Source organism: Sciurus carolinensis, chromosome 16, assembly GCF_902686445.1.
Source record: "Sciurus carolinensis chromosome 16, mSciCar1.2, whole genome shotgun sequence".
NCBI lineage: Eukaryota > Metazoa > Chordata > Mammalia > Rodentia > Sciuridae > Sciurus > Sciurus carolinensis.
In genome coordinates, this window is record NC_062228.1 from 51,360,896 (window position 1) to 51,373,433 (window position 12,538).

Below are 12,538 nucleotides of genomic sequence, written 5' to 3' on the forward strand. Positions count from 1 at the left end.
GGAGTAGCTCAGTGGGAAAGCACCCCTGCGTTCAAACCCCAGTACCGTGCTTACACACGCACACCCTCCTGTGTTGCAGGCTTTGTTCTAAGCACTGTACACTGTCCTCAGAGATTTAATGTATTTTTTACCTTTTATTTCTCATATTTTCTTTTTTAAATATTTTTAGTTGTAGGTGGACACAATACCTTTATTTGATTTATTTATACGCGGTGCTGCGGATCGAATCCCGTGCCTCACACATGCTAGGCGAGCACTCCACCACCGAGCCACAGCCCCAACCCAGATTTCTCATACTTTCAAAAGTGTAAAAATAGATTTCCAGTATATCCTTTATCCACTTTTTTCAAGTACCTCCTTACATAACCATAATACAATTATCAAAATTAGGAAATTGGCACTGATACAATAATGTTAACTAATTTTTGCTGATTATCCCATGAATGTCCTTTTTCTAGTCTAGAGTCTGATCCAGGATCCTATGTTGAATAAAACTGCTCTATCTCCTTGGTATCCTCCAATCTAGGGTAGTTTCCCAGTCTTTCCTTCTTTCATACGTTGATACTTTTGGCAGTGGGGGAAGGGTTGGGTTCTAGGGATTGAACTGAGGGTGCTTAGCCACTGAGCCACATCCCCAACCCTTTTTATGTTTTATTTTGAGACAGGGTCTCACTAAGTTACTTAGGGCCTCCCTAAGTTGCAGAGGCTGGTCTCTAACTTGCAATCCTCCAGCTTCAGCCTCCCAAATCACTGGAATTACAGGCATGCACGTAGCCCTTAATACTTTTTTGTAAAAAAGTATTTTGTAAAAATATCTCCAGTTTAGGTTTATCCAGTGTTTCCTCATGAGTAAATTCAGGTTATGCATATGGGGCATGTGTCAGTTTTTCATCACTGTGACAAAATACCTGACAAGAACAACTTAGAGGAGGAAAAGTTTATATGGGGCTCACAATTTCAGAAGTCTCAGCCCATGGTTGGCCAACTCCATTGCTCTCAGCCTGAGTGCAACAGAACATCATGATGGAAGAAGGGTATGATGGAGGAAAGCTATTGAGCTCCTGGCAGCCAGGAAGCAGGAGGTGGAGAAAGAGGAGTCAGGGACAAGACATAGTCCAGGGGCTGGGGAGATAGCTCAGCTGGTAGAGTGCTTGCCTTGAAAGCACAAGGCCCTGAGTTCGATCCCCAGTACCGCAAAAAAAAAAAAAAAAAAAAAAAAAAAAAAAAGACATAGTCCAAAGCCCCCCCAGCCACACCCCACTTGCCTACAATTACCGCTTGCTCCGTAGTCAGTAGTCCATTTAAATTATGAATCTATTGATGAGGTTACAGCTTGCATAATCTAATCACTTCACCTCTGAACATTCCTGCACTGCCTAACACATAAGTTTCTGCAGGGGACACTCAAATCCAAATCATAACAGGGCAAATACCACAGAAGTGATGTGTCCTTCTCAGTATGCCACACAAGGAGACCCAAGATACTGCCATCTCTCATTGCTGGTGATGTTAACTGGCTAAGGTGGTGTCTGCTAGTTTTCTTTACCGTAAAGTTAATGATTTTCCCCCTTGTAATTAATAAGTATCCCGTGGAGAGATACTTTAAGACTGTGCAAACATCCTACTCCTTATCATACTTTTACTCAATACTTTTTAAAGTCCATTAATGACTCTTACCTACCACGATGATTACTGTGGTACTAACCAAATAGTGATTTTCCACTAATCCTTCATTCCTTCTACATTAGTAATTGGAATTCTCCTATAAGAAAGAGCACCGGGCACAGTGGAGCACACCTGTGATTCCAGTGATCAGAGACACAGGAGGCTGAGGCAGGAGGATCACAAGTTTGAGGCTAGCCTTAGTGACTTAGAAAGACCCTGTCTCAAAATAAGAAGTAAGAAAATGACTAGGGATGTGGCTCAGTGGTAAAGCACCCCTGTCCTGGGTTTGATCCCTGCTACAAATAGAAAAGAAAGACAGAGAGAGTGAGAGACAGAGAGAGAGAGGACCTATTCCTCCTCCTTTTACTTATTGATTCAGTTATCTATTTCTGTGAGTGTGGACTCATGGATATTTATGAGTTATTATCCGTTACTATCCTTATTTATTATATTACTCATATTGTCCCTGAATTGGCCACTGGGGCTTCTTCAAGTTGGCATTTGTGATCTTGTAATATCCCCAATATTTTTTGAACATTTCCTTACTTTCTGACACTACTATATTCTATGCTCATCTTCGCTTTATTGCTGCAGTCCTGAAATCCATAACTTCTTCAGGGAACCCAGGTTCCTTTCATCGGAAAATGCTGTTTTATAAATGATGGGTGATACATATATCCTTTGCTAGTGGTTTCCATTACTTGTAGTCCCTCTAATGGACAGAACTGGAAAATAGCATAACACTTACTAATGTGCAATTAGCCACGTTTTACAAATGAGGTAAATGAGGCACAGACAAGTTAAGCAAGTTGGCTAAAATCACAAAGCAAACTTATAGCAGAACTGGGAAATCTAAATAGTGATAGATGTGCCACAAGTCCTAACAAGTACCTTTTTTTTGTACTGCAGGTTGAACCCAGGGGTGTTCTACTACTGAGCTAAGTCCCTGGCCCTTTTTTAAAAATATCTCTATATTATATCCTGAGCCTCACAAATTCCAAGAACATATTTTTACTTTTTTTATTTTTATTTATTTTTTTTTTTTGAGACAGGACCTCACTAACTTGCTGAAGCTGGCCTCAAAAATTTGTGATACTTCCACCTCAGCCTCCCAAGTTGCTGGGATTACAGACCTGTACCACAGCCTTACAAGTAACTTTTTTACAAATAAAATATCTGACAGCAGAAAGCCACATGCCTAATATTTCAGCATAGATGCCATCTTTGAAAAATAACTAGAAGTCCACAGTAATAACCACAATAATAACCCCCTTGAACTGAATGCCTGTCTAGGCTCATGGTAGCTCATATATTCCTCACAACTCTACAAAGTGGAGATTACTATCCTCATTTTACACATGAGGGAATCAAGAACCAAGGAAGCAGAGTGACTTGTCCAAGACTATCTAGTTCAGTGATGAAGCCTGTAGCTAACCCAGGTCTATCTGGATGTAAAGGCTGTTTCACTGTGACACTGTTTGTTTCCCAAAACTAATCTGAGGTGGAACATAAATTCACATTTTTTTTACTTTAACAATTACATGTTTAATACATATTAGGAAAAGATCTAAGCATGCATCAAGCCTGTAATTTCACAGATAATATCACATAGAATGAGGCTATTTTGTGAAATAAATTTAGAGGAAAAGTATGAGGTAAATAATAACTGAGGTGATACAAGCTAGAGAAAAAAATCATAAATCCTAGCAGCTCAAGAGGCTGAGGCAAGAGGATCTCAAGTTCAAAGCTGGCCTCAGCAACTTAGCGAGGTCACAGAGAAAGAAAAAAATCATGAAGACAGTCCCTGACTGCCTGAGGTTTGGAAGACATGATCCAACACTTCCAAACAGCTTCATTTTCAGCTGCATGAAACTAGCTTTCATGTGGGGCCACAACTATAACGACTCGGGTTTAACCTAATTGTGTCACTATTACCTTTGTGAACCTGGGCATTTCATTTGCTGTCTCTGGGCCTCAGTTTCTTCATCCAAAAATAAAGGAAATAGATATTTAGTTAATTATTGCAGCCCTCTGAAAGTAATTCATAATAATATCAAGAAATATAAGGCTGGCACAATGGCACACACCTGTAACCCCAGCTATTTAGGAGGCTGAGGCAGAAGGATCACCAGTTTGAGGCCTAGAAACTTAAAGAGGCCCTAAGCAACTTAGAAAGACCCTGTTTCAAAAAATAAAAAAATAAAAGGGAATGGGGATGTAGCTCCGTGGTAGAATACCCCCAGGTTCCATCCCAAATACAGAAAGAAAGAAAGAAATTTTTCTTATATTCCCACCAGTATTTTCACTTTGGGAACTCTCTTCCAATGAGGGATATTTTTATTTTCTTTCCCAAGAAAATAATCCAAAATTTAGAAAAAGTTATAAGAATGAAGATCTTTATCAATATCTAAACATAAAAGCAATGTAAAGATTCAGCAATGGGAGAACAGTTAAATAATTTGGAAAACATATACTAGTGGCAATCATTAAAAAATCTCTATTTTGGGGCTGGGTTGTGGCTCAATGGTAGAGCACTTGCCTGGCATGTGTGAGGCACTGGGTTCGATTCTGAGCACCGCATATAATTTAATTTATAAATAAAATAATTATTTATTTATATAAATAAATAAATAACAAAAATCTCTATTTTGAAGATGACAAATCATCATGCTTTATGAAGCAGGGTAGAAATCTGTTCATGTACTGTGGTTATCCCTACATAAAGAAAACCATATACAGGTCACACACCAAAATACCAACAGCTGGTAAGAACCGTGAGTTTTTTTCGTACCTCAAAACTTTCTCCAATCTAGTTGTATTACATTGAGAATGAAAACCCTCCTCGATTAAGGGATTCAACTAAATGATCTCCAAGGTTCTTTCTTGCTCTAATATTCTGTTTTTCCTCTGGATCAAGGAGTATAGGTCAGGCACGAGTGAAATATTAGAAAAGTTTAGAGAGCAGAGGCTACGCCTGTTTATTTTCACAGTGCTCTAAATAGCACTTGAGAACATTTGAAAACTAGCACTTGGGGAAATGATGTAACACCCTCCATCTGTGTAGCAGAAAGGGCACAAGTCTGGGAAATAGGGACCTGAATTGGACCAGATGATCTCTAAGGGCCCTCTCCAAACAACCTGCCCACCCACTTATTGAAGAAACATTTACCAAAAGCCTAGCATGTGCCAGGAGCTGTGTAACAGAATGACTACTGAACTATTGGTCCTACATCTAGTGAAGGAGAAAGATTTTGCTTTAGGACCATCATAACGGAATATCATAGACTGGGTGACTTAAACAACAGAAGTTTATATCCTCACACTTCTGGAGGCTGGAAATCCAAGGTCAGAGTTTCAGCAGGTTTGGTCTCTTCTGAAGCCTTCTCCTTGCCTTGCAAACGATTGCTGTCTTAAGTTTGGGCTGTTATAACAAATTGCCACAGGCTGGGTGGCTTATAAACCACAGGAATTTATTTCACAGTTCTGGAGGCAGAAGTTCTGAGACCAGAGCGTCAGTATGATTGATTGGGTTCTGATAAGGGTCCTCTTCCAGGTCGCACAGAGCCAGCTTCTTGTGGCAGAAAGAGTGAGAAAATTCTCTGGGGTCCCTTTTATAAGGGCACTAATCCCATTCCTGAGGACTCTGCCTTCATGAGCTAATTATTTCCCAAAGAGCCAACTTCCTGATACATTAGGGGTTAGGATTTCAACATATGCACTTCATGGGGACACGGACATTCAGTTCGCAATACCCCCTTCTTACTGGATCCTCACAGGGCTATTCCTCTGTATGCACATAGCCCTGGGGTCTTTTCTGTGTGGCCAAATGGCATTTTCTTAAAAAAACATCACTCAGTGAATTAGGTCCCACCACACAGACTTGTTTTAACTTAACCACCTCTTTAAGGACCCCATCTCTGAAAACAGACATTCGGAGATACCGGAAGTTAAGGTTCACCATGTGGCTTTTGGGGGACATAGCTCAGTTTGTAACAAATTTCAAACAATGAGCTATAACTGGAAGAGGAGGAGGTTTGAGTTGCATTCAAAGACAAAGGCAACCCGGTGAAGGCATAATCCACCTGACAGGAAACACCGCTACACAGAGAGCACTGTGCAGAGGAGGTGTCCTCTGGGCTCAGTTCCAACTTGAGAATCTCAAGTCTATAAGCCATCATCCTTGATTGTCATAAAAATATTTTAAAGTCAAGAGTAGTGGTGTGTGCCCATAGTCCCAGCTATTTGAGAGACTGAGGCAGGAGGACTGCTTGAGTCCAGGAGTTCAAAGTCAACCTGGGGGCTGGGGAGATAGATCAGTCGATAGAGTGCTTGCAAGGCCCTGGGTTCGATTCCCAGTACCACAAAAAAAAAAAAAAAAGTCAACCTGGGCAACACAGGAAGACCCTGTGTTTATTTACATATGTAAATTTTTTTAAACTGGGCACCGTGGCCCACACCTGTGATCCCAGCTGCTAGGGAGGCTGAGGCAAAAGGATCGACAGTTCAAAACCAGCTTGAGCAACTTAGCAAGGCCCTAAGCAACTTAGTGAGACACTGTCTCTAAATAAAATATATAAAAGGGCTGGGGATGCAGTTCAGTGGTTAAGTGCCCCTAGGTTGAATCCCCCGTACCTAAAAATAAAATAAATAAATAAATAAAAAATATATATAAATAAATAGAGAGAGAGAGAGAAGTGGGAGGTTTGGGGGGGTTTGTTTGTTTGTTTTGTTTTGTTTGGGTATCACAATAAAATTGGCTTGGATAGGGCCAAAAGAAGAGTGTATTTGTTCCAGAACAAAAGCAAATACCATCCTCTGCCGGTTTCAACTGGGATTGTGAATTCAGATACAGCATCTCGGAGGTCGGATGGAAATCGTGGTCAGTGGAATGATGTGATCCTTGCTTTCACCCCTAAAGTCTTGAGGATTTGGATGTGGGGGACGAGGACAGGGGTACAGTCCTGATAAGCCCCGCCTTGTCCTCTCTTCCATTCAGAGGCCATTCTTCACCTGCCTTCAGCTAAGCTTTTCTCCAGGCCAGATCGTAAACCTGATCCACCTAAAACACTGGTCTCCTGAAGCACCCTAGGTCCCCAGAGGAAACAGGAGGAGAAATGCAACTTCTTGACCTAAGTAGCACAATGCTGGGGACCATATCTGTTGGCCCCTGCCCTTTCCTGTGCCTGGAAGTGACCTGTTTCCTTCCGACAGGGGTCGCCAGGGGCAACAGGAACCAACACCAGGCTTCCGGGCGGCAGCTCGTGGAAGGCAGTGGAGATTGTGAGTGCAAAGGTCAGTAACTCAGCGTGGACAACACAGGTGGCACCACGGTGACCCCAGCTCTGCCCCTTGCACCCCTCTGAGAGCAGGGCAGATGTTCTCCGAGCTGACCTCAGCAGCCCACTCCGTGTGGCACAGCTGCCTGCTTGCTTTCTGAGTCTCAGGCAAGAACTGGACTCCAAGGCCTAGGGAAGAGCTGGCCCAACCGCACACCGTTTTCTTCCCCTTCCCCTTTTTCCAAAAATTCTAGGCTGACTTCCAAAAGAATTCACATTTTCCTGGCTTTCCAAAAGCATCCTGGATCCTATTCACAGCCTTATTTAACTCACAGAAAAAACTGAAAACAGAGAGGCAAAATGACTTGCCCAAGATATAGCAGCCCTTAAAAGATAACACCTGCATGCATGTATGACTTTGTCAAAATAAACCCAACCATTATGTATAACTATAATGCACTAATTAAAAAAAAAAAAAAAAAGATATTGCCAGGCACAGTGGTGCTCGCCTTATAATCCCAGTTACTCAGGAGGCTGAAGCAGGAGGATCATGAATGCAAAGCCAGCCTCAGCAATTTAGCGAGGCCCTAAGTAACTCAGTAAGACCCTATCTCTAAATAAAATATTTAAAAGGGCTGGAGATGTGGCTCAGTGGTTAAGCACCCCCTAGTTCAATCCCCAGTACCAAAAAAAAAAAAAAAAAAAAAAAAGAGAGATAATGCCTAGATCTTACTGTTCATTCTGTGATCTTCCCAATGATATTCCCCTCTAAACCAAATCTCTGCCCGTAGAGGTCAGAAAAACAGCTCAGAAATCCTGGTGTTCAAATAGCCAGAGGTTTCCAGCTGTTCTGCAGTGACCCCCTTTCCCCATCCACTGCAGTAACAAAAAGGAAGCAGGAGTCCTGGAAGATGGCAATTAAAGCCCTGCCCTTCATACTGCCCTGCTTGCCAACATACTGACCCTCGGGTCTGAGCGGCAACCTGTTATTTCAGATTGGTTTCTGAGAGCCTCTAAGAGAAAACTCATGACAGTGCCCAGGCTGCCAAAGAAGCGATGTCCCTGCGATCATTCTACGGTCAATGTGAAGAAAACCAGTAAGTTTCAAGAAACTGACCTTCCTTCAACCAAAGTCACTCCTGGGTGTCACTAGGGATGGAGCAGAGGTTGAGAATAGACAAGAGAAGCAGAATGAAGGGCAGGAAAAGCACACTCTCAGCCCTGGGCGCTGAAGAAGCAGGAAGAAAGGAAGAGCAGGGACAATCGCCCCGATACTAGAAAGGGTAACCGAATTCCTGGATTTTAGAACTTCAATGCTTATCATAGGGGAAGGAGATGGGGTACCAGGATCTGATCATCGATTTCTGAAGATGACACCGGTGTTAGGGTCGAACAGGATATGACTCCTCCCCTGCCTAGTGTGGGCTGTTTTGGTTTGGTTTGGTTGGTTTGGGAGATGAGGTCTTGTCTTGTTGCCCAGATTTACAATCTCCTGCCTCAGCCTCCCAAGTAGCTGGGATTATACGCTGTGCCGCCACACCCAACTAGCACAGCAGTTTTTAAGAATTATGAAAAAAAAAAAAAAAGAATTATGGAAAATGGGATAAATCTGGATCCTTATACTCTCTTGATGGAAGTGAATTTGGCAGTATCTATAAAAAATTGTAAATGAGTGTACCTTCTGACCACTAATCTTATTTCCAGAAATCTCAGCTATAGAATACTAGCATATGTACTCAAAGATGTATGTATAAGCCAGGCACAGTGGCTCTGGACTGTACTCCCAGCTACTCGGGAGACTGAAGCAGAAGGATCACAAGTTCAAGGCCAGCCTCAGCAATTTAGTGAGACCCTGTCTCAAAAAATAAAAAGGCTGGGGGTGTAGGCTCAGTGGTAGAGCACCCCTAGTTTCAATCCCCAGTACCAAAAAACAAAACAAAGCAAAAAAAAAAAAAAAAAAGGTATATGTACAAGAACTATGGTAGTATTTTTCTTGAAAAACAAATGGGGGAGAAAATGTTCATCAAATATAAATTGGGCAAATCTACAGTTGTCAAAAATAATGAGGTAAGCTGGCCAGGCACAGTGGTGCACACCTGTAATCCCAGTGACTCAGGAGGCTGAGGCAGGGGGAATTTCGAGTTTGAAGCCAGCTTCAGCAAGGACTTAAGCAATTTTGCAAGAGCCTGTCTCTAAATTTAAAAAAAAAAAAAAAGGATTAGTATTTAGTATTGAGAATACATAAAACATTCACACAAACCAGCATCAGGAAGGCAAGCAATACAATGAATAGGCAAAAAAGTTGAAAAGTCACGGGCTGGAGTTGTGGCTCAGTGGTAGAGCACTTGCCTAGCACATGTGAGGCCCTGGGTTCGATTTTCAGTGCCACATAAAAAAATAAATAAAGGTCTGGGGATGTAGCTCAGTCGGTAGAGTGCTTGCCTAGTAAGCACAGGGCCCTGGGTTCAATCCCCAGCACTGCAAATAAACAAATAATATAATATAAAGGTATTGTGTCCATCTACAACAAAACATATTTCTAAAAAAGAAAGAGTTGATAGTTATTTCTCAGATAAGGAAATCCAAATAGATAATAAACATGTGAAATGACACTCAACCTTATTACTGGAAAAATGTAAATTAATTTCAAAATGAGATTGTTACTATTTCATCAGCAAATCTGCAAAAGCTTTAAAGTCTGACAAACCTAAGTGTTGACAGAGAGTGGCACCAAGAAACTCTCACATGCTGCAAACAGGAGTGTAAATTGGTAAATCACTTTGAAAAACCTTGACAGTTATTTTCTAAATTTTAAACTATGTGACCAAGCAATTTCACTCTCAGGTACCTACTCAAAAGTATACCAGGAGGGCTGTGGATATGGCTCAGTGGGTAGAGTGCCTGCTTCACAAGCACAAGACCCTGGGTTCAATCCCCAGCTCCGCCAAAAAAAAAAAAAAAAAAGTACACCAGGAGACATGTATGACAATTGCCATAACTACCCTAAACTGGAAACTCGCCAAAAGTCCATTGACAGTAGAATGAATAGGTAAGTTATAATACATTAGCATATTATGTGCGCAGGCACACACACACACACACACACACACACACACCAGCATGAATGTACAAACTTCTAAGAATATAAATAAATCCTTCCCACATAAAATTGAAGGAAAAATACAAGATACAGTAACTATAGTATGTTTTTGTGTACTGTCTTAATTTTTTTTGGATTGGAAAATCAATGAACTCAGGGGCACTTAACCACTGAGCCAGATCCCCAGGATTTTTTTTTTTTTTACTATTTTTTAGTTGTCAACAGACCTTTATTTTTTAATCTATTTATTTATATGGGGTGCTGAGACTCGACCCCAGTGCTTCACACATACTAGGCAAGTGCTCTACCACTGAGCCACAACCCCAGCCCTATCCCCAGTCTTTTCTATGTTTTATTTAGAGACAGGATCTCACTAAGTTACTTAGGCCCTCACTAAGTTGCTGAGGCTGGCTTTGAACTTGTGATCCTCCTGTCTCAGGCTCCCGAGTCACTGGGATTACAGATGTGAGTGCACTACCATACCCAGCCATCATGTACTCTCTTAGTCCGCTTGGAACTATACCCAAATACTATTGATGGGGTTGTTATAATAAACAATGGAAATTTATTTCTCACAGTTCTGGAGATTGGGAAATCCAAGGTCAAGGTGCCAGTGGATTCAGGGTCTGGTGAGGGCACACTTTCTGGTTTATAGCTGATGCCTACTAGCTCTATCCTGGCATGGCAGAAGGGACGACCCAGCCAGCTCCCTCTGCCTCTTTTATAGGGTGCTAATCCCACTTATAAGAGTTCTGCCTCTATATATAACTTTATTAATTTCTACACGTATATAATATTTTGCAATAATAAAATATTTTTTCAAGGTGCAGGGCAAAGCAATACATAAGGTATAATTTTATTTTTTTAAAGTAAACTGTTGTGTTTTATCAAAAGGTTTGGGAGAATATGCGACAAACTATTAACGGTGGTTAGCTCTAAGGAGGAGGGTCTAGTTGTTGAGGTTGTAGGAAACCTTTTACTTTTCGCTGGGTATATTTTTAAAAATTTTTTTTCCATTGGACAAGTTGTACTCTTGTCATTTTAAAAGTAATCATAAAAATTAAATTTTAAACATGCTTTTAACACTGGTCTCCCCCCTTCATTTGCACCGTAGGACACCAAAGGCACCACAGGAAGTCAAACAAGCCCTCCAGAGCCTGCCAACAATTTCTCAAACGATGTCAACTAGAAAGCTTTGCTTTGCCCTTGTAGGAGCTCTGAGAGCTTTCTCTCCCCATTAAAATTCTCAGCCAAAAAGGCAGTGGGCACAAGAGCATGTTCTTATTCTCCCCACTCCCTGCCCCGCCCCAAGTCACTCCATTCTCCCCACTCCCTGCCCCGCCCCCAAGTCACTCCAGTCCTATCAAATGGCGTTTTTTCCAACATCATACTGATTACGGACCGCTCCCTCTAGTACCACCTTCTCTTGCCAGTCTTTTCCTGTGTCCTCCCTTACCTGGGCTTCGGCTTAACTATGTGAAAGAATCTAGAAACCCCACTCTCCTGGCTGGTCTCACTTGACCTTAAATATGACAGTAAGTAGCAAATAGAAATCAATAAATGTTTTTAAATGTAATAGGTCAAAGTCATTTCTTCCAAATGGGGTCCGGCAACTCATATTCAATCCAGGTGACTCACTTTACCCTGTTCATGCCAAACCCAACCTGGATCCTCCACCTACTTCTTCCCACCTATGACCCTCACTCTCTCCACTGCCCAACTTTTTATTCTTTCACTCATTCAACAAACCTTTCTGAAGTAAGACTAGGTGGGGCATAGAAAACAGGTATAGCCATGAATCAGACATTGTCTTATTAAAGAATAATGTAGGTTAAAAAAGTCACAGTTTCCTAGCATGTAGGCGGCCTTCAGTATTTATGACTGCTATCCACATCATCAACAGCATTGTATTCTGTGGGTTTCTAGAAACAGGGTGTGGAGGATTTCAAAGGCCATTCAAAAGAGCTTCAAGTTGTAAAAATGGGAAGACGGTGGGGTTTTCTTATAGCAAGGGTGTGAAATCATGACAATATCAAGAGATTAAACAGGTAACCACTTTTAAGAATGAATAAAGAGGAAATTTTTATTACAAATACAGACTGACTCCCCCTTTACTGCCTCCTCTCAAACATCAGAAGAGGAGAGGGGCGAGCAGCACTTAACCAGAATCTGGTTTCTATCATCCCAGATGAAACAGGAGACTAAATTGGGATGCTTGCCTTAAGAGAAGGTACTTTTCAACTAAGTACTGAGTGGGGTGGGGCTTTATTTATGACACAAGAGGGCAAGCCCCTCCCTCTGGTAAGAGTGCACCCAGTCTCCTCCTGTTCCTAATCCCTCCTACCTAAAGTAGAAGGCACAGTGTATCACCTGGCCCAGGAGTGGGGGGCCAGCAGTGATCAACCCCCTAGCCAGCTGCCTTAAAAAGAAAGACCAGGGATGCCAGGATGAAGGATTGAAACCCAGAGGGCAATGTCACCATGACAGATCTGTGAAG

The 12,538-nt window shown here is 41.8% G+C and overlaps 1 protein-coding gene, 1 long non-coding RNA gene and 1 other non-coding gene across 4 annotated transcripts in view; 2 read left to right on the plus strand and 1 right to left on the minus strand.

The window, feature by feature from the left end:
- The window catches only part of Cxcl17 (C-X-C motif chemokine ligand 17), a 15,010-nt gene extending 3,393 nt beyond the window's left edge, over positions 1 to 11,617 (plus strand). Inside the window, exons 2-4 of the mRNA XM_047528183.1 lie at positions 6,877 to 6,957; positions 7,937 to 8,038; positions 11,156 to 11,617. Coding sequence (XP_047384139.1) covers positions 6,877 to 6,957; positions 7,937 to 8,038; positions 11,156 to 11,253 — 281 coding nt within the window. The 3' untranslated portion in view covers positions 11,254 to 11,617. The remainder of the gene's footprint in view (positions 1 to 6,876; positions 6,958 to 7,936; positions 8,039 to 11,155) is intronic.
- The window catches only part of LOC124966655 (uncharacterized), a 44,768-nt gene that overhangs the window by 9,586 nt on the left and 22,644 nt on the right, over positions 1 to 12,538 (minus strand). The window lies entirely within an intron of this gene.
- On the plus strand, positions 9,352 to 9,425 carry Trnat-agu (transfer RNA threonine (anticodon AGU)). Its single transcript has one exon. It is a non-coding gene; the product is annotated as a tRNA-Thr (tRNA).